The sequence below is a fragment of the Salvelinus sp. IW2-2015 genome, linkage group LG20 (genome assembly GCF_002910315.2).
Source record: "Salvelinus sp. IW2-2015 linkage group LG20, ASM291031v2, whole genome shotgun sequence".
Taxonomy (NCBI): domain Eukaryota; kingdom Metazoa; phylum Chordata; class Actinopteri; order Salmoniformes; family Salmonidae; genus Salvelinus; species Salvelinus sp. IW2-2015.
The window spans coordinates 48526258-48548631 of NC_036860.1; the positions used below are offsets into that span (position 1 = coordinate 48526258).

At 40.6% G+C, this 22374-nt stretch overlaps 1 protein-coding gene across 7 annotated transcripts in view; it reads right to left on the reverse strand.

Moving 5' to 3' along the window:
* Nucleotides 1–19128, reverse strand: part of rab6a (RAB6A, member RAS oncogene family) — a 31024-nt gene extending 11896 nt beyond the window's left edge. For 5 of the 7 annotated variants that reach the window (XR_011481750.1, XM_024011527.2, XM_024011525.2 and 2 more), the window contains exons 1-2: nucleotides 18841–19128; nucleotides 4329–4387 (exon numbers count right to left, since the gene is read on the reverse strand). Coding sequence is in view for 6 of the 7 variants with exons in the window: in XM_024011527.2 (XP_023867295.1) it covers nucleotides 4329–4387; nucleotides 18841–18910 (129 nt within the window). In the remaining variant the exon portion in view is untranslated. Of the gene's footprint in view, nucleotides 1–4328; nucleotides 4388–18492; nucleotides 18691–18840 lie in introns of those variants that run through there. The other 2 variants (XM_070449445.1, XM_024011528.2) reach the window with 2 other exon arrangements.
* Between the last annotated feature and the right edge of the window lie 3246 nt (nucleotides 19129–22374).

A 22374-nucleotide genomic window follows, 5' to 3' on the forward strand; every position in this document is an offset into this window, starting at 1 on the left:
CCATTGGAAAGAAAACAATCTCTAGTTTCTAAAACCGTTTCAATTTTGTCTCTGAGTGATACACAAGTCATTTGACAGCACTTTCCCTGACCAAGAAGTAGAATGCAATAAGTCTATGCTCGCTTCAACGCTCTGCCTATATATGGTCATGACCCCTATGACCAGAAACACACTTCATTCGCCTTCCTCTGGGTGTCAAGAGGACGTCAGAGGAGAAATTCTTTGTTTATCTGGTACTGACGTGAAATAAGACCTATTTCTTTGGCGTGACCGACAACTTCCGGTTTTCTGATTCGCACGAGTTGGAGCTGCGATTGTGTACTGTTTTGCTGGCGTTATGGATGAAAACTATCTCCGTGTCGAATTTTGTTTGATACATGTGACCATATCATCGTAATGTATGTTTTTTCAATATAGTTTAATCAGATTATTTGAATTTTTTCGGGAGTTTTGTGTGTCCGTTGTTGATTTTATTTACGTTGAGAGATCCGTGCACTCGACCAGTACCTGTGCTAAATGGAGTGGGAAGGAACAATTCTGAACGGAACCAACGACTCATCTTGACAAAGGACACTTTGATCAACATTCTGATGAAAGATCAGCCATAGTAAGACCCAATTTACGATGTATATCATATCTGTTGTGCATGTGAACTGCCGTGGGCGCCTAGCCGAATCTGCCTGGTATAGCGTATGCTAATTTAGCGCTACATTTTGTTTTCGTTAAAAACATTTAATAAATCTGAAATATTGTTTGGATTCACCAGATGTTGGGCTTTCAATATCTGTACGCTGTGTATTTTTCTGAAATGTTTTAAGATGAGTAATTCGTTATATGACGTTGGTCTCTGTAATTGTTCTGGCTGGGTCAGCACTATTTCAGATTGCAGCGCAATGTAGAGAACTGTGATTTATACCTGAAAAATGCACCTTTTTCCCCAAAAAACTATGCTATACCATAAATATGTTATCAGACTGTCATCTTATGAAGTTGTTTTCTTGGTTAGTGGCTATATATATTTTATTTAGTCTAATTAGTGATAGCTACTGACGCAGAAAAAACTATTGGGAGTAAAAAATCATGTCTTTGCTAACGGTGTTAGCTAATAGATTTACAATGTGGTCTTCCCTGTAAAACATTTAAAAATCTGAAATGGTGGCTTATTCACAAGACCTGTATCTTTCATCTGGTGTCTTGGACTTGTATTTAATGATATTTAGATGCACAATTACTTGTGACGCTATGCTACTCATGGGGGGGGTTGCTACCCGGATCAGGGTTGGTGACTCGTGAGAAGTTAAGAGGAATCCTAGAGTGTCAGCTAAAGACTAACAGAAATCTCTGGAACATGCTAACATCTCTGTTGATGAGTCTACGATACGTAAAACACTAAACAAGAATGGTGTTCATGGGAGGACATCATGGAAGAAGCCACTGCTGTCCCKAAAAAATATCTGAAGTTTGCAAAAGTGCACCTGGATGTTCCACAGCACTACTAACAAAATATTCTGTGGACAGATGAAACGACAGTTAAGTTGTTTGGAAGGAACACACAACACTGTGTGGAGAAAGAAAAAGGCACAGCACACCAACATCAAAACCTCATCCCAACTGTAAAGTATGGTGGAGGGAGCATCATGGTTTGGGGCTGCTTTGCCGCCTCAGGGCCTGGACAGCTTGCTATCACTGATGGAAAAATGAATTCCCAAGTTTATCAAGACATTTTGCAGGAGAATGTAAGGCTATCTGTCTGCCAATTGAAGCTCAACAGAAGTTGGGTGATGCAACAGGACAATGACCCAAAACACAGAAGTAAATCAACAACAGAATGACTTCAACAGAAGAAAATACACCTTCTGGAGTGGCACAGTCAGAGTCCTGACCTCAAACCGATTGAGATTCTGTGGCATGACCTCAACAGAGCAGTTCACACCAGACATCCCAAGAATATTGCTGAACTGAAACAGTTCTGTAAAGAGGAATGGTCTAAAATTCCTCCTGACCGTGGTACAGGTCTGATCCGCAACTACAGAAAACATTTGGTTGAGTTTATTGCTGCCAAAGTAGGGTCAGCTAGTTATTAAATCCAAGGTTTCACATACTTTTTCCACCCTGCACTGTGAATGTTTACACGGTGTGTTCAATAAAGACATGAAAACGTATAATTGTTTGTGTGTTATTAGTTTAAGCAGACTCTAATGTTGTGACCTAGATGAAGATCAGATCAAATTTTATGACCAATTTATGCAGAAATCCAGGTATTTCCAAAGGGTTCACATACTTTTCTTGCCACTGTATATACTGTATTCTAGTCAATACCACTCCGACATTGCTCGTCTTTAATATGAATATATTTCTTAATTCCATTCTTTTACTTTTAGATGTGTGTATTGTTGTGAATTGTTAGACACTACTGCACTTTGAGCTAGGAACACAAGCATTTCGCTTCACCCGCAATATCATCAGCTAAATATGTGTACGCGACCAATAAAATTTGATAATTTCTAGTAGAATTAAGATGAGACAAGTTGCGCAAACGCATTATTTTAAGTTAACTTCTTATGGCTGAAGGGGCAGTATTGAGTAGCTTGGATGAAAGGTGCCCAGAGTAAACGGCCTGCTCCTATGTCATAGTTGCTAATATATGCATATTATTATTAGTATTGGATAGAAAACTCTGAAGTTTCTAAAACGGTTTGAATTATGTCTGTGAGTATAACAGAACTCATATGGCAGGCAAAAACCTGAGAAGTTCCACTTCCTATTTGGATATTTTCTGGGGGTGCCAGATTTTCAACCAAGCTCTCATTGAAAAATACCAGAGATATGGATGGGTTTTCACTTCCTACGGCTTCCACTAGATGTCAACAGAACTTTGTCTGATGACTCTAATGTGAAGGGGGGCCAAAGGAGACAGGAATTAGTAATCACTTCCATGAGGTGCCCACGCATGAACTGGCGCTTTCACGTGAGAGTGAGCTCCGTTCCATCGGTCAATTGAAGTCGATGTAATTCTCCGGTTGGAACGTTATTCAAGATGTATGTTAACAAACATTCTAAAGATTGATTCAGTACATCGTTTGACATGTTTCTACTGACTAACGGAACTTTTGGACATTCGTCACGTATAGTGGACGCGCTTTGAGACTTTTGGTAAACAATTCGAAAGTAGCTAATTGGACATAAATAACGGACATTATCGAACAAATCAAGCATTTATTGTGGACCTGGGATTCCTAGGACTGCATTCTGATGAAGTTCATCAAAGGTAAGGAAACATTTATCATGTATTTTCTGGTTTCTGTTGAGTCCAAAATGGTGGCTAATTTGGCTATTGTTCTGAGCGCCGTCTCAGATTATTGCATGGTTTATTTTTCCGTAAAGTTTTTTGAAATCTGACACAGCGGTTGCATTAAGGAGAGGTATATCTATAATTCCACGTGTATAACTTGTATTATCATCTACATTTATGATGAGTATTTCTGTTGAAACGATGTGGCTATGCAAAACCACTTGATGTTTTTGCAGCTAGTGAATCTAACGCGCCAATGTAAACTCAGATTTTTTTATATAATTATGAACTTTATCAACAAAACATGCATGTATTGTGTAACATGAAGTCCTATGAGTGTCATCTGATGAAGATAATCAAAGGTTAGTGATTAATTTTATCTCTATTTCTGGTTTTTGTGAAAGCTATCTTTCGCTGGAAAAATGGCTGTGCTTATTGTGGTTTTGTGGTGACCTAACATAATCGTTTGTAGTGCTTTCGCTGAAAAGCATATTTGAAATCAGACACTTTGGTGGGATTAACAACAAGATTACCTTTAAAATGATATAAGACACATGAATGTCTGAGGAATTTTAATTATGAGATTTCTGTTTGAATTTGGCGCCCTGCACTATCACTGGCTGTTGTCATATCGATACCGGTAGCGGGATTGCAGCCATAAGAAGTTAACTGAATTTTTGCCTGTTTTCTTAAYTTGGAGCCAAGTTTGGGTCAACTAAACATGTTAATTTCATGTAACACTAGCCGAAATGTTACTTTCTTTTTTAAAGGCTGTGGAACCAGTTAGTTAATAATATTAATTAGTTTAAACTATATATTTTTTTACAGCGTAGTCAAGCCCAGCACTACCACACAATACTCAAATGGCGAATCATAAAGACTGACTAGCTGAATCAATTGTGTTGGTCTGGAGCAAAAGCCTGCCCATTCTGTAGTAGGACCAGGACTTGGGTTAGGCATTGAGACCAATGATGTAATAAACCTAGTCCTAACTATCATATCCAGATTCAACTCTGTATGTGTGGTCTAGCCTCACCTGGTAGGTGTTGTCGAAGCTATCGTACATGAACCTGGTAATCAACGATGTCTTCCCCACTGAAAAACAAGACAGGCTCATGTTATGACCAACATTTTTATAACCCCATTAATCTGTTTAATAAAACATGTACTACAGTCTTGAAGGGCTAGTAACACACCAGTAAGGCTGGCAGATAGTACTGACAAAACAGACACTGACAAGTCTCATTTCACATAACCAACAGAAAGAGAATGAATCATTCCATTTCTATGAACTAACATGTTCCAGCTTGATTTGATGCAGCACATCTCCAGCAACTCCTCAGTCAATTTGCAGGCCACAGCTCAGCACAACTGTATGACTTGACTCCACCAACCAACCATCAAGAGGCCTGGAGTAAGAGTCCATGAGGAGCTGTCTGAGTCTGCATGCTCACCATAAGAAACCCAACACCACAATATAGACTGCAAATCAACAAGGGATTTCTGAGTGAAAAATCAGCAGAAATGACATAAGAAAATCATAAAACAGTTTTTGAATAGACTTAGGAAAAATTCTCTAAGGAATGCTGGGAGATTGTCAGTGGCGGCCCTCTGACACCAACACTCCCTCACCCTGCACTGGCATGTGACAACACTAAGGGAAATTAGAGGGGGATTAAAAAACAGGGAAGAGGCAGAGGAAAAGCAAGAAGAATGGACAGCATTTTGTTTCATTGCTCCAGTCTACCATGTTGTGGAATGCAAAAGTATTAATTTCCAGTACAACCTCCCTCTCCCTACTCCTTTCTACCGCTTCCATGTATGTCTCACCCGGCCCCTCTATCATATTACTGCTGTGTCACTGTTGAACCTGGCTGGGTAGGCCTCAAGTCATGTATCCTGAGCAGAGCTCTCAAAAACACAGCCTCGGCAGCAGTGTCCAGAATCACAGTACACACAGCAATCTGTACCATCGATATACCACTACACTAAACAACAATATTGGAACAAATGTGTGCAGGATTTGAGCACTAGGGACAGGCAGTAGTCTATATTTTGCTACATTTAATAGGCCTACTAGCTAGGGGAGATTTGGAAACAGTGGTTCAGCCTGACCTTATGGTCCTGTCATTCATTCGGATGATGAGACACCATTACACAAGGTTAGGTTAACCAAAAGTTAGAGGGCCAGAGGGGGAGCGCTAAAGGCCTTCCGGCATCTTCTCCCATGCCATTCTCTTAATCTCAGTGTAATTGACTGGACATTTAGTAAAATATACTTCGTTTTGTGACAAGCCAAATACAAAATTATTCTCGACAATGCATTCCTCAGTCAATTTAGAGTATGCCTAATCTCTCTATGCCTGATTATCTTCATGATAACCAATAGCCAACCAAATAACTTAAATACAGACAAAGCTGAAGAGGTCAGCAATGTGTGGCCCTATGGCCAGGGTAGGAAATTAACATTTTGGTCCACCAGCAACTGTGGCAGGTAGATGCGTTTACACACACAAAAAAACTCTGCAAAGAAATAAAACGTCCTCTCACTGTCAATTGCGTTTATTTTCAGCAAACTTGTGTAAATATTTGTATGAACATAAGATTCAATAACTGAGACATAAACTGAACAAGTTCCAGACATGTGACTAACAAATGGAAGTGTGTCCCTGAACAAAGGGGGGGGGTCAAAATCAAAGTAAACAGTCAGTATCTGGTGTGGCCACCAGCTGCATTTAGTACTGCAGTGCATCTCCTCCTCATGGACTGCACCAGATTTGCTGTGAGATGTTACCCCACTCTCGACCAAGGCACCTGCAAGTTCCTGGACATTTCTAGGGGGGGGGGGGGGGGGGGGCAACGGCCCTAGCCCTTACCCCCTGAACAAACAGGTCCCGAACGTGCTCAACGGAATTGAGATCCGGGCTCTTCGCTGGCCATGGCAGAACACAAGCATTCCTGTCTTGCAGGAAATCACGCACAGAACGAGCAGTATGGATGGTGGCATTGTCATGCTGGAGGGTCATGTCAGGATGAGCCTGCAGGAAGAGTACCACATGCGGGAGGAGGATGTCTTCCCTGTAACGCACAGCCGTTGAGATTGCCTGCAATGACAACAAGCTCAGTCCGATGATGCTGTGACACACCGCCCCAGACCATGACGGACCCTCCACCTCGATCCCGCTCCAGAGTACAGGCCTCGGTGTAACGCTCAATCCTTTGACGATAAACACGAAGCCGACCATCACCCCTGGTGAGACAAAACCGTGACTCGTCAGTGAAGAGCACTTTTTGCCAGTCCTGTCTGGTCCAGCGACGATGGGTTTGTGCCCATAGGCGACGTTGTTGCCGGTGATGGTGAGGACCTGCCTTACAACAGGCCTACAAGCTCTCAGTCCAGCCTCTCTCAGCCTATTGCGGACAGTCTGAGCACTGATGGAGGGATTTGGTGTTCCAGGTGTAACTCGGGCAGTTGTTGCTGCCATCCTGTACCTGTCCCGCAGGTGTGATATTCGGATGTACCGATCCTGTGAAGGTGTTGTTATATGTGGTCTGCCACTGCGAGGACAATCAGCTGTCCGTCCTGTCTCCCTGTAGCGCTGACTTAGAATCTCACAGTACGAACATTGGAATTTATTGCCCTCGCCACAATTTATTGCCTCCTTGCAGCATGCCTAATGCACGTTCATGCAGATGAGCAGAGACACGGGGCATCTTTCTTTTGTTTGTTTTTCAGAGTGAGTAGAAAGGCCTCTTAGTGTCCTAAGTTTTCATAATTGTGACCTTAATTGCCTACCATCAGTAAGCTGTTAGTGTCTTAACGACCGTTCCACAGGTACATGTTCATTAATTGTTTATGGTTCATTGAACAAGCATGGGAAACAGTGTTTAAACCCTTTACAATTAAGATCTGTGAAGGTATTTGGATTTTTACGATTTATCTTTGAAAGACGGGGTCCTGAAAAAGGGACGTTTCTTTTTTTGCTGAGTTTACATACATTTGAAGTCGGAAGTTTACATACACCTTAGCCAAATACATTTAAACTCAGTTTCACAATTCATGACATTTAATCCTAGTAAAATGCCTTTAGGTCAGTTAAGATCACCACATTATTTTAAGAATGTGAAATGTCAGAATAATAGAGAATTATTTKTTTCATCTTTTATTTCTTTCATCACATTGTCAGTGGGTCAGATGTTTACATCACTCAATTAGTATTTGTTAGCATTGCCTTTAAATTGTTTAACTTGGGTCAAATGTGTCAGGTAGCCTTCCACAAGCTTCCCACAATAAGTTGGGTGAATTTTGGCCCATTCCTCCTGACAGAGCTGGTGTAAATGAGTCAGGTTTGTAGGCCTCCTTGCTCGCACACACCTTTTCAGATCTGGCCACAAATTTTCTATACGATTGAGGTCAGGGATTTGTGATGGCCAGTCCAATATCTCGACTTTGCCACAACTTTGGAAGTATGCTTGGGGTCATTGTCCATTTGGAAGACCCATTTGTGACCAAGATTTAACTTCCTGATTGATGTTGCTTCAATATATCCACAATTTTCCTGCCTCATGATACCATCTATTTTGTGAAGTGCACCAGTCCCTCCTGCAGCAAAGCATCCCCACAACATGATGCTGCCACCCCTGTGCTTCACGGTTGGGATGGTGTTCTTCCGCTTGCAAGCCTCCACCTTTTCCCTCCAAACATAACGATGGTCATTATGGCCAAACAGTTCTATTTTTGTTTCATCAGACCAGAGGACATTTCTCCAAAAAGTACGATCTTTGTCCCCATGTGCAGTTGCAAACCGTAGTCTGGCTTTTTTATGGCGGTTTTGGAGCAGTTGCTTCTTCCTCATCAAATCTACACACAATAAACAATGACAAAAGCAAAAGTTTTGAAATTCTTGCAAATGTATTAAAAATAAGAAACAAATACCTTATTTACATCATTATTCTGACCTTTTGCTATGAGCKTCGAAATTGAGTTCAGGGTCTTCCTGTTTCCATTGATCATCCTTGAGATGTTCCTGCAACTTGGAGTCTGTGGTAAAATTCTATTGATTGGACATGATTTGGAAAGGCACACACACGTCTATATAAAAAGGTCCCACAGTTGACAGTGTATGTCAGAGCAAAAGCCATGAGGTCGAGCTCAGAGACAGGCTTGTGTCGAGGCACAGATCTGCAGCATTGAAGGTCCAAGAACACAGTGGCCTCCATCATTCTTAAATGGAAAAAGTTTGGAACCACCAAGACTCTTCCTAGAGCTAGCAGCCTGGCCAAACTTCGCAATCGGAGAAGGGCCTTGGTCAGGGAGGTGATCAAGAACCCAAATGGTCACTCTGGAGGTCTGTCAGAGTTCCTATGTGAAGATGGGAGAAACTTCCAGAAAGACAACCATCTCTGAAACAAGATTCTCTGGTCTAAGGAAACCAAGATTGAACTCAATGGCCTGAATGCCAAGCGTCACATCTGGAGGAAACCTGGCACCAGCCCTACGGTGAGGCATGGTGGTGGCAGAATCATGCTGTGGGGATGTTTTTCAGCGGCATGGAGACTAGTCAGGATAAAGGGAAAGATGAAAAGAGCGAAGTAGAGAGAGATCCTTGATGAAAATCTGCTCCAGAGTGCTCAGGACCTGACTGGGGCAACGCTTCACCTTGCAACAGGATAACAACCCTAAGCACACAGCCAAAACAACGCAGGAGTGGCTTTGGAACAAGTCTCTGAATGCCCTTGAGTGGCCCAGCCAGAGCGTGGACTTGAACCCAATCAAACATCTCTGGAGACACCTGAAAATAGCTTTGCAGCGATGCTTCCCCATCCAACCTGACAGAGATTGAGAGGATCTGCAGAGAAGAATGGGAGAAACTTCCCAAATACAGATGTGCCAAGCTTGTAGGGTCATACCCAAGAAGACTCAACGCTGTAATCGCTGCCAAAAGTGCTTCAACAAAGTACTGAGTAAAGGGTCTGAATACTTATGTAAATGTGTAATTTCCTTCTTTCCTCTTCCCCACCAAAAAAGTTTTTGCTTTGTCATTATGGGGTATTGTGTGTAGATTGATGAGGGGCAAAAGAACGATTTAATACATTTTAGAATAAGGCTGTAACGTAACATGTGGGAAAATTRGAGGGTTTTGAATACTTTGAATGCACTGTATAGTGTAGCAAATTGTCATCTAAATTGCTGTGAAATATTTTACATAACCAAAAATATTTACATTTTCAGCTGGTGTACAAAACCGAAAGTAAGAGGTAAAAACAAAAACGGGAAGCATAGAAATAAAACAGATCTACCGCTTCTTACTTGCTTTCAAATGAGAATGACAGATCTAGAACTCACATTGCTATGTGAATTTGGTCAAGTCTCCCAAAAAGATAGATATCTATCTATTTATATTTATTTTATTTATTATTTATCCATTATTTTACCAGGTAAGTTGACTGAGAACACGTTATCATTTGCAGCAACGACCTGGGGAATAGTTACAGGGGAGAGGAGGAGGCTGAATGAGCCAATTGTAAACTGGGGATTATTAGGTGACCGTGATGGTTTGAGGGCCGGATTGGGAATTTAGCCAGGACACCGGGGTTAACACCCCTACTCTTACGATAAGTGCCATGGGATCTTTAATGACCTCAGAGAGTCAGGACAACCGTTTAACGTCCCATCCGAAAGATGGCACCCTACACAGGGCAATGTCCCCAATCACTGCCCTGGGGCATTGGGATATTATTGTTTTTAGACCAGAGGAAAGAGTGCCTCCTACTGGCCCTCCAACACCACTTCCAGCAGCATCTGGTCTCCCATCCAGGAACAGACCAGGACCAACTGGTCCTGACCCACTAAGAAGGTGCAACTGACACTTCAGCGTGAGAACAACACTTATCAAGAGAGCTAGTTCCACCCATTCCCCTTCTCTATAGCGAGCCCTTCTGGCCCACTGAATGTTGTTAACCTCAGCCCAAAGAGAGGATACGAGAGCAAAGGGAGGGTGGAAGACAAATGACACAAAGGAATGTGTAAAAAAAAAAAGTGATTTGGCCTCAATTCTCAGCTTTAAAGCTCCCTTTTCTCTCACACCTGTTTTAATTATTAATATGCTCTGATGGCAATCTATGTACCTCAGTGTGTGGGTGAGTGTCTGTGTGCCCTACCTCTTTTTAAACAGGTCAAATATCTTCCTTAGAAGACCGATCCTAAAACTCACATATCTTCCCAGACCCCTCCCAAACCAGCAGGTTCACCCCTCCTCATTTCCCTCATGGTAGGACACCCCCCCCCCCCCCCGGACACAAGTCTCCTGTCAGCTTCTATCCCCCTATACCCGTTCCCACTCCTATTGTTCTGTAGTCAGTGCCAGTGGGCAGACAAAGGCGGTCTGCATTTGGGAAAGTTCAAAAGAATGTTTAATGAGCCAAAATGCAGAGGCCCACCACTTCCTAAATACAAAATTGTATTTGGTTTTTCATTGAATTAATAGAAACACAAGAGAGTTGTTTGTTTTTAACACATTATTTTTTACTTACATTTACATTTACATTTAAGTCATTTAGCAGACGCTCTTATCCAGAGCGACTTACAACTTACCAGGTAAGTTGTCTAAGAAGTGGGAACACTTTACAGCAACAACCTGGGAAAGAGTTGCRGGGGAGATGACAGTCGGAAGCTGGGGATGATTAGGTGGCCAGGGTAATATGATGGCCATCTTGGCAATCAGCCAAGACACCAGGGTAAACACTCCCTCCCTACTCTTGTCAGGACCTCGATTTAACATCTCATAATTATAGGGAAGGGTAGGCCTAACTTGGTAGGGTCTGGGTTTAGGGTCAGGCCATCCTCTCAAACATGTTATTACACTAATAAGATCTAATTGTGAAAAAACCTGGAAAGTAAAGCAGAGGAGGCTGGTGGGAGGAGCTATAGGAGGATGGGCTCACTAACAGCATAAATGGAACGGTACCAAACAAGAAAAATTTWAACAACGTGCCTGACTCCGTTCCACTGAGCCTTCCCACCAGCCTCCTCCGATGCAAAGTCACTTCAAAATCTATACTCACCTTAATGGGAGTCTGGACATTACATATCAGATAATTGTCAACATATAAACATCAAATTAAGGTGTGGGACGTTCACTGTATTACAAGGAACAATAGCAAGTGTATTTCGCTTCYGTAGCTGGCATATTCTGTCCGTTCATAGTTCACCTGTGGGAACATGCCAGCTCTCAAAACCTGACAACAGAAAGAGTTGGCCAATAGTATCAGAGAGGTTGTTTGGGAGGAAATTACCTCGGCCGTCGAATTCGCAATTAAAAACAAATTAATCTCTTGCACTGCTCACTTCTAAAGTGGATACAGTGCATTCAGAAAGTATTCAGACCGCTCAAATTTTTCCACATTTTGTTACGTTACAGAATGATTCTAAAATGAATTAAATAGTTTCCCCCCCTCATCAATCTACACACAATACACCATAATGATGAATCAAAAACAGTTAACATTTATTGCAAAAATATTTTTAAAAATAAATAGAAAATACCTGGAAATATCACATTTACATAAGTATTCAGACCCTTTACTAGGGTACGTTGTTGAAGCATCTTTGGCAGTGTTTACAGCCTCAAGTCTTCCTGAGTATGACACTACAAGCTTGGTACAACTGTATTTGGGGAGTTTATCCCATTCTTCTCTGCAGATCCTCTCAAGCTCTGTCAGGTTGGATGGGGAGCGTTGCGGCACAGCTATTTTCAGGTCTCTCCAGAGATGTTCGATCGGGTTCAAGTCCGGGCTCTGGCTAGGACACTCAAGGACATTCAGAGACTTGTCCCAAAGCCACTCCTGCGTTGTCTTGGCTGTGTGCTTAGGGTTGTTGGCCTGTTGGAAGGCCCCAGTCTGAGGTCCCAAGGGCTCTGGAGCAGGTTTTCATCAAGGATCTCTCTGTACTGTGCGCCATTCATCTTTCCCTCAATCCTGACCAGTGGTGTAAAGTACTTAAGTAGTACTTTAAAGTATTTTTACTTAAGTAGTTTGTGGCATCTGTACTTTACTATTTATATTTGACTACATTTCCTCCACTACATTCCTAAATAAAATGATGTACTTTTTATTCRTTACATTTTCCCTGACACCCAAAAGTACTTGTTACATTTTGAATGCTTAGCAGGACAGAACAATTGTCCAATTCACACACTTATCAAGAGAATCCCTACTGTCTCAGATCTGGCGGACTCACTAACACAAATGCTTAATTTACAACCTGTGTGTGAGAGTGTTGGTGTGCCCATGGCTATCCGTAAATAAAAAAAACAAGAAAATCGTGCCATCTGGTCTATTTAAATAGGAATTTGAAATGATTTAAACTTTTGATATTTAAGTAGATTTAAAACCAAATACTTTGACTTTTACCCAAGTAGTATTTTACTAGGTGACTTTCAATTGAGTAATTTTTTATGAAGGCATCTTCACTTTTACTCAAGTATAACAATTAGGTACTTTTTCCACCACTGATCCTGACTAGTCTCCCTGCCTCTGAAAAGCATCCCCACAGCATGATGGTGCCACCACCATGCTTCACCGTAGGGATGTTGCCAGGTTTCCTCCAGATGTGATGCTTGGCATTCAGGCCAATGAGTTCAATCTTGGTTTCATCAGACCTCAGAATCTTGTTTCTCATGGACTGAGAGTCTTTAGGTGGCTTTTGGCAAACTAAGCAGGCTGTGATATGTATTTTACTGAGGAGTGGCTTCCATCTGGCCACTAGCATAAAGACCTGATTGGTGGCGCGCTGCAGATATGGTTGTCCTTCTGGAAGGTTCCCCCATCTCTATAGAGGAACTCTGGAGCTCTGTCAGAGTGACCATCGGGTTCTTGGTCACCTTCCTGACCAAGGCTCTAAACCTCCGATTCCTCAGTTTGGCCCGGCGGCCAACTCGAGGAAGTGTCTTGGTTGTTCCAGACTTCTTCCCTTTAAGAATGATGGAGGCCACTACATTCTTGGGGACCTTCAAATGGTGCAGATTTTATTTATTAAAAAAAATATTCCATTTTTATTTGAAGGCCTGAGAAACTCGCTCCACCCTCCAGTCAAACCAGCTCCACTCACAATCTGATCCACGCACAATCCCGCAGCGTAGCCAATGGCTGTGATGCTGCCCTCAGCACAAGACAATGATGAGAACACCCCCTCAATTGGGTAAAAGGAACACATTATTATTGCTGAACATTGGACTTCATTATTATATTGCCTATGTTCAAGGACATTTAGACAATGACTCCACGCCAACTAGAGGTACGGACAATATAAAGTGCATTTGGAAAGTATTCAGACCCCTTCCCCACATTTTTTTACGTTACAGCCTTATTATAAAATGGATTAAATACTTTTTTTTTTAAATTGCTCAATCTACACACAATATCCCAAAATGACAAAGCGAAAACAGGTTAAGAAATGTTTGCAAATGTATTACAAATAAAAAAACTGAAATATCTTATTTACACAAGTATTCAGACCCTTTGCTATGAGACTCGAAATTGAGCTCAGGTGCATTCTGTTTAAATTGATCATCCTACAAATCTTTCTACAACTTGATTGGAGCCACATGTGGTAAACTCAATTCATTGGACATGATTTGGAAAGGCACACACCTGTCTATATAATGTCCCACAGTTGACAGTGCATGTCAGAGCAAAAACCAAGCAATGGGATCGAAGGACTTGTCCATAGAGCTCCGAGACAGGATTGTGTCGGAGGCACAGATCTGGGGAATGGTACCAACAAAAAATTATAAAAATTCAGCAGCATAGTAGGTCCCCAAGAACACAGTGGCCTCCATCATTCTTAAAAATGGAAGAAGTTGAAACCATCAAGACTCTTCCTAGAGCTGGCCGACGGGCAAACTGAGCAATCGGGGCCTTGGTCTGGGAGGTGACCAAGAACCCGATGGTCACTCACAGAGCTCCACAGTTCCTCTGTGGAGATGGGAGAACCTTCCAGAAAGACAACCATCTCTGCAGCACTCCACCATTCAGGCCTTTATGGTAGTGGCCAGACAGAAGCCACTTTTCAGTAAAAGACATGACAGTCCTCTTGGAGTTTGCCAAAAGGCACATAATGGACTCTAACCATGAGAAACAAGATTCTCTGGTCTGATGAAACCAAGATTGAACTCTTTGGCCTGAATGCCAAGCGTCACATCTGGAAGAAACCTGGCACCATTCCTACGGTGAAGCATGGTGGTAGCAGCATCAAGCTGTGGGGATGTTTTTCAGCGGCAGGGACTGGGAAAATAGTCAGGATCCAGGGAAAGATGAACAGAGCAAAGTAGAGAGATCCTTGATGAAAACCTTCTCCAGAGCACTCAGAACCTCAGACTGGGGTGAAGGCTCACCTTCCAAACAGCTGTGCAGCGATGCTCCCCATCCAACCTGACAGAGCTTGAGAGGATGTGCAGAGAAGAATGGGGAAAAACTCCCTAAATACAGGTGTGCCAAGTAGAGGTCGACCGATAATGATTTTTCAGCGCCGATACCGATTATTGTAGGACCAAAAAAAGCAGATACCAATAAATCGGATGATTTAAAAAAAAWTTTTTTAATTTGAACTAATGACAATTACAACAATACTGAATGAACACTTATTTTAACTTAATATAAATACATCAATAAAATCATTGTAGCCTCAAATAAATAATGAAACATGTTCAATTTGGTTTAAATAATGCAAAAACAAAGTGTTGGAGAAGAAAGTAAAAGTGCAATATTTGCCATGTAAAAAAGCAAACGTTTAAGTTCCTTGCTCAGAACATGAGAACATATGAAAGCTGGTGGTTCCTTTTAACAATATTCCTCAGGTAAGAAGTTTTAGGTTGTAGTTATAGGAATTATAGGACTATTTATCTCTATACCATTTGTATTTCATTAACCTTTGACTATTGGATGTTCTTATAGGCACTTTAGTATTGCCAGTGTAACAGTATAGCTTCCATCCCTCTCCTCGCTCCTACCTGGGCTCGAACCACGAACACAACGACAACAGCCACCCTCGAAGCAGCGTTACCCATGCAGAGCAAGGGGAATAACTACTCCAAGTCTCAGAGCGAGTGACGTTTGAAACGCTATTAGCGCGCACCCCGCTAACTAGCTAGCCATTTCACATCGGTTACACCAGCCTAATCTCGGGAGTTGATAGGCTTGAAGCACAGCGAAGAACTTCTGGCAAAACGCAGGAAAGTGCTGTTTGAATGAATGCTTACGAGCCTGCTGCTGCCTACCACCGCTCAGACAGACTGCTCTATCAAATCATAGACTTAGTTATAACATAATAACACACAGAAATACGAGCCTTAGGTCATTAATATGGTCGAATCCGGAAACTATCATCTCAAAAACAAGACGTTTATTCTTTCAGTGAAATACAGAAGAGTTCTGTATTTTATCTAACGGGTGGCATCCATAAGTCTAAATATTCCTGTTGCATTGCACAACCTTCAATGTTATGTCATAATTACGTACAATTCTGSCAAATTAGGCAGCCCAAACTGTTGCATATACACTGACTCTGCGTGCAATGAACACAAGAGAAGTGACACAATTGCACCTGGTTAATATTTCCTGCTAACCTGGATTTATTTTAGCTAAATATGCAGGTTTAAAAATATATACTTCTGTGTATTGATTTTAAGAAAGGCATTGATGTTTATGGTTAGGTACACATTGGAGCAACGATACGCATCGCATCGATTATATGCAACACAGGACACGCTAGATAAACTAGTAATATCATCAACCATGTGTAGTTAACTAGTGATTATGATTGATTGATTGTTTTTTTAAAAGATAAGTTTAATGCTAGCTAGCAACTTACTTTGGCTTCTACTAAATTCACATAACAGGCAGGCTCCTCGTGGAGTGCAATGCAATCAGGTGGTTAGAGCATTGGACTAGTTAAGTGTAAGGTTGCAAGATTGAATCCCCCGAGCCTACAAGGTAAAAATCTGTCGTTCTGCCCCTGAACGAGGCAGTTAACCCACCGTTCTAGGCCATCATTGAAAATAAGAATGTGTTCTTAACTGACTTACCTAGTTAAATAAAGATTAAATAAAAGGTATAAAAAAAATAATAATAATTAAACTATCGGCCAAATCGGTGTCCAAAAATACTGATTTCCGATTGTTATGAAAACTTGAAATCGGCCATTCCGATTAATTGGTCGACCTCTAGTGCCAAGCTTGTAGTGTCATACCCAAAAGACTTGAGACTGTAATCGCTGCCAAAGGTGCTTCAACAAAGTACTGAGTAAAGGGTCTGAATACTAATGTAAATGTGATATTTCAGTTTTTATATTTTAATACATTTGCAAAAATTGTCATTATGGGGTATTGTGTGTAGATGAGGGGGGAAAACGATTGAAAACCTTTTATAATAGGGTTGTATTGTTACAAAATATGGAACAAGTTAAYGGGTTTGAATACTTTCGGAATGCACTGTATTGAAGTGCCATACAGACTGAGGTTGCTTTCTTGTGCGGCTACAGCACATTGTATCCCTATGGGCTAAACTGTTGAGGATAGATGGCCAGTCCCATATGGGCTTCCACACAATTTTCCCACCTCTGTTTTATCATTGATTTCCCTTCATGACAAACTAATTAATCTGGTCTGCAAACTTACATTTAAAGGTCTGACAAGGTAAATGGTGACTTAGTTTACATTTTACTTGTATGTATTAATCAACAGCTTAAGACCATTAAAAAAAATAAGAAGCATAAGAGATTTCATAGGTAAGGCTGCCACTCATCGTTATGCTGCAACTCTGTAATGATAGTGGAGGGCAAGGGGAACCGGGGAGGGAGGGCTGCTGTTGTGGGTGAGTGAGGGCAGGGGACTGGGGAGAACCTAATGGGGTTAATCGGGGGATGATGGGAGGGAGACTGATAAGCAACCTTGGTTGCTGGGTGGGATAGGAAAGGCATGCTTCTTTGGGTTGAGGAGGATGGGGACTGAGGGGGTGAATGGTTTGGGTTATCTTTGTATGCATTTACTTGATTTGTTTTTGTACCTGTAACAAAAATGACAAATCTGAATAAAAAAAGGTTGGTCACAAAAAAAGGAAAACAGCCCTAATGTTGGAAACAAACATGTCATCCAGAGTCACATAAATATTGCGATACTGGTATCGTCACAGCCCTAGGGGTCAAGCGTCATTCCTCTTGGGCAGAAAGCAAACTAAATCACAGCAGTATATCCTCCAAATTACTACTCCCCACCCCCAATCTCAACATAAACACATCACAGACTTGTCAACAGCAAACAAACACATACATATATTTGAAGTGTAGCATGGGTTCTGGTTAAAGGAGGGGGATGTTTGTCGCTGACAGTGGTATATAGGATAGACTACTTTATAGCCTTGCCTACGATGAGAGGAACAGATTGACGTACAGCCCACCTCCATACCATCCCACCCCCTCAGCAGTGCTGTGATCAGGCTGGTCATCCAGGCTTCACAATGCATCATTCCAGTCCTTGGTTCTCCCTCAATACACTCATACTGAAAACCACAGGCCTTAAATCAGGGTGGTTCTGTCTGCAATGTATGTTGTAGGAAAGTTGGGTTTCAGGTATACCGGATCCATCCAGCATATACAATAGCTCAAATTCTCAGAATCAGAGATTGGCAGATTGTTTCATAAGAATGGTGATGCTTTTTAAAATCACAATTGCCACCACATAATGAGAACAGAGGGCTGTTGAAATGTACAATATGAAGTCCCCATATCAGAGAAATAGACAGTGCTGGCTGTCAGGCAGGCATGAGCCTATAAATCAACCATATAACGTTGATACTTGGTTTGACATGCAATGAGACGTCTTTCTTGGCACAGAGGCTGTCTTTAGCAAGAGTGACGACTGAGATGGTTAGCACCGGAAACTTTACAGCCGCTCTGAACACCAAAGACAAATCTGACATCTCTGACTGAATAAACACACCAGAGCAAACCCTAGCTATAGTTATAAAATAGTGGCTAGTTATTGTAGTCGTAGTATGTAGCATCTAGCTAGGTTAGTGGTTCATGTTTTGATTTATTTTAGCTAACGTTACAAACCGACTGACTGTGTTAACTAGAAACAATTAGTCTCCCAACAACAGCTTGTTAGTTTAGTTAGCTAGCTATTTAGGCTAGCAAGTTTCCTTACCTGTGTCGAAAACATTAGTTAGAATAACTGGCTTACACTGCCAAATAGTTAGCCAACTAACCATAAATTAGTTAACAATGTAAACATATGATATCACCGAAAGGTTCAATATCACTGATCGGTAAACGTAGCTAGCTATATAACTGAATCGCCATGGTCTCAGTTGTATGGCAGTCGGTGGATATCGATTAAAAAAAAGAGACTCGCCCAAGATGAACGGGGCTGACATTAGCTAGCTAGCCAGCTAAGTTAGCAAGCTAGCCATTTAGCGAACTCCGTGTTCAAAATATATCTAATTTTCAACCTTGGCCGAACGTTACACCATATAGTTTTCAGTTGTACACTTACCGCTCTGCTCGCCAAGAAAGACTAATTTAAATTTCCTTAGAGGGTTTCCAAAATCTCCTGCCGCGGACATGACTGCAGTATAGTTAGGCAGGCAAAGGCAAGTTGTAGACTGTGGGAGAAACACTAGGGCCCTACTTCAGTGAGCTAGCTAAATCGCTAGCTAGCCAGTTCGTTAGCTACCTAGCATTAAGCAATGCTCCTCTAGTGCAGTATATTGGCCAGACTGGCAGTCAGTGAGTTTAAAAGGTAATTGGCTAGCTAAACCTCAGCACTCCCACCAGTGTGTTGTGAACAACATTAGCGTGAGCAACAATAGTGGAATCAGCGGTTACATCAAAATAAAAGTCACCAATTGATTATGCAAACGGATTTTTTTTTTAAAGAGTAGAATCATGCCAGAATTGGCCTAGATAATGCTAAACAAGATTGAAAAAGACAATTATTAGTTAATTTGACAAAAAAATATGTTTAAGTCACTAATATTAGTGTAAACTCTACATAGTTGTGTTTTGTGAGTGTTACTCAGTAGGCTGATACCCCATTTCATGGGTGCACAAACCATAGATTAGGCTGTACAGTGCAATATGAATGTTCAATGCACATAGATTGACTGGTGAGTTTAATGTTGCTCATTTCAGTGGTTTAGAGTTCCGCAATAAGAGCTAAGACACTAATATCTGTGGAAACTCTTCACATTTGTGTTCTGTGGCTGTCACTGAATAGGATGATAAACCATTTAACCATTCCATGGATGCACAATCCATAGGTTAGGCTGAACAGCACATATATGTATGCCCCAATGGAATTCTGAATTCAAATACATCCACTTTTAATGCTAAATATTTGTACATGTTTTTTGTCAAATTAACTAGTAATTGTCATTTACATCCCAACCTTTAGCATTATCTAGTCCAGTTGTGGCATCATTCCACTAGTTTTACCTGTTTGCATCAGTTTCCATGGATGACTTTTATTTTGAAGGCAAACTGCCGATTCAATTATTGTTGCTCACGCTAACGTTGTTCACGACACACTGGTAGCACTCCCACTCGCTAGCTGTTTCAGAGGAAGTTTGTCACAACCTAATTTTTACGACGACTGACACGGCTCCACCATTGAACATGAATTTCTCTTTAGGGCTCTTAAACTTTTGGGATTTGGTGAAAATGTTATTAAAGTAATTCGCATGTTTTACAAAGATATAAATAGTTCTGTGCTACTAAACCTTAATATTCCCAAAAGATTCAGTATCAACAGAAGTTTACGACAGGGATGCCCAATTTCGAAATTTGTATTCATTTTGGTTGTGGAACTTCTATCTCTAGATATTCTGAATAATGCAAATTTGTATGGCATAACCATTTTTAACAAAGAAATCAAAATCTCCCAACTGGCTGATGATACWACTCTTTTCTTAAGAGACAAAGACCAGATCGCCCATGCCCTTAATGCTATAACTGCATTTTCTATTGCATCAGGATTAATGCTGAATGTTTCTAAATGTGAAATCTTATGTTTATTTGACTCCGATGATAAAGAAATAGAAAATATTCCTGTAAAGGACTGTGTTAAATATTTAGGAATACATCTGTCAAAAAACCACTTAGTCAGACAACATTTGAATTTCTCTCCTAAAATTAAGAGAACTAAAAATATATTTCATAATTGGCTACAAAGAGATCTTTCTATACTTGAGAGAGTACTTCTGTCCAAGGCAGAGGGACTGTCTCGTTTTGTGTACCCCTCATTATCGTTATGTGTAAATCCAGCTACTTGTAAAGAGATCAATAAGAACTTTCTTGACTTCKTCTGGAAAAATAAGTCTCACAAAATCTGTCCTTTCTAACAAAAGAGCTGAAGGCGGTCTAGAAGTGTTGGATTTTGTTGACATAAATAAGATAAACACAAGATAAACTGGTTGAAAAAATGTTTGATCAATACTGATTCAATATGGTATTTCATTCCAAATAATGTGTTTAATAAATTGGGATTAATAAAATTGTCTTCAATTTTTACTGAAATGTAATTATATTCCTGAAAGATTACCTGCTAAATTGGCTAGGTTTCATCAACAACCTTAAATGGCCTGGAAAATATGTTTCCTGCACAATTTTTCCACACTTAAAGCTCTTTTGTGGAATAATTCAGACATAACTGTAAGGAATAAGTCATTGTTCTACCCCAGCTGGCATGAGAAGAATATTGACTTTGTTCTTGATATTTTCGACAACAAGGGTAATATTCTCACATATGAACAATTTATAACATTGAAAGAGTTTCCAATACCTTTCAGAGAGTTTATTTCTGTGATCAAAGCCGTTCCCAGTGATCTAACTACACTTATGAAAACTCATCTTAATTTTGGGAATGATCACAAAGTTTATCCAGAACTCAGATTGGAAGGCGTGGGCTTACTTGAGAGATCTTGTTGTAATAAATATATAAGACAAATTCTTCATTCACAAAACRAACTTACACCGAGAGGAAAGTTTTTCTGGAACATGCTTATTCCTGACATTGTCTGGAAAAATGCATGGTTAAGGCCTTACAAATACTGTTTACCAAACAAAGTTAAGGAAGTGCACTTCAAAATTTTCCATAAGATATATCCATGTGATTCTATGATATCCAAATTTGCGGCTATTGATGATATCTGCGTTTTCTGTGAAAAAGAAGGTGAGCATCTGTCTCACTTGTTCTTTGAATGTAAATTTGTGTCAGAATTTTGGGAAAACCTTGCAAAATACTTATTTACCATTATGAACACTGCCTATGTTTTTGACATGAAAGATATAATATGTTACTATTGCAATGATAACAAGACCACTGAAATTCTTGTTGCCAAATACTTCATACACAAAAATTACAAGTTTTTCTGATTGATTTTTCTTCCTGAATCATTATAATAAGATTTTTTCAGAGTAAATACAATTGCACTATAATTGTTTATTTTTTGTATTATTTTATTGATATTTTTTGTATGTTTGAGCGTTTTCTTGTTAATACCTGTGTTTTGTTTTGTTAGACAGGTTTGATGTAGCAATGTAAGTTGTAAAATGTAAAAAGAAATTAAGAAAAGACACGGCTCCACCAATACAATGCAATTGTGGCATCTGATGCAGTGGTGTAAATTATGTCATTATGGCCCACAAACCTTCCATAATATGATATATCCGATATTATATACTGGGCTGTTCGAGCCCTGAGTGCTGATTGGCTGACAGCTGTGGTATATCAGACCGTATACCACGTGTATGACAAAACATTTAATTTTACTGCTCTAATTACGTTAGTAACCAGTTTATAATAGCAATAAGGCACCTCAGGGATTTGTAGTATATGGCAAATATACTACGGCTAAGGGCTGTATCCAGGCACTCCGTGATGCGTCGTGCGTAAGAACAGCCCTTAGCCGTGGTATATTTATTGGCCATATACCACACCTCCTCGGGCCTTATTGCTTAAATATATTTCTTAATGGGGACCTGTACATTAAAACGTGGCTTGCTGCTTTTGTGTTTCGTTCTCGCGTCC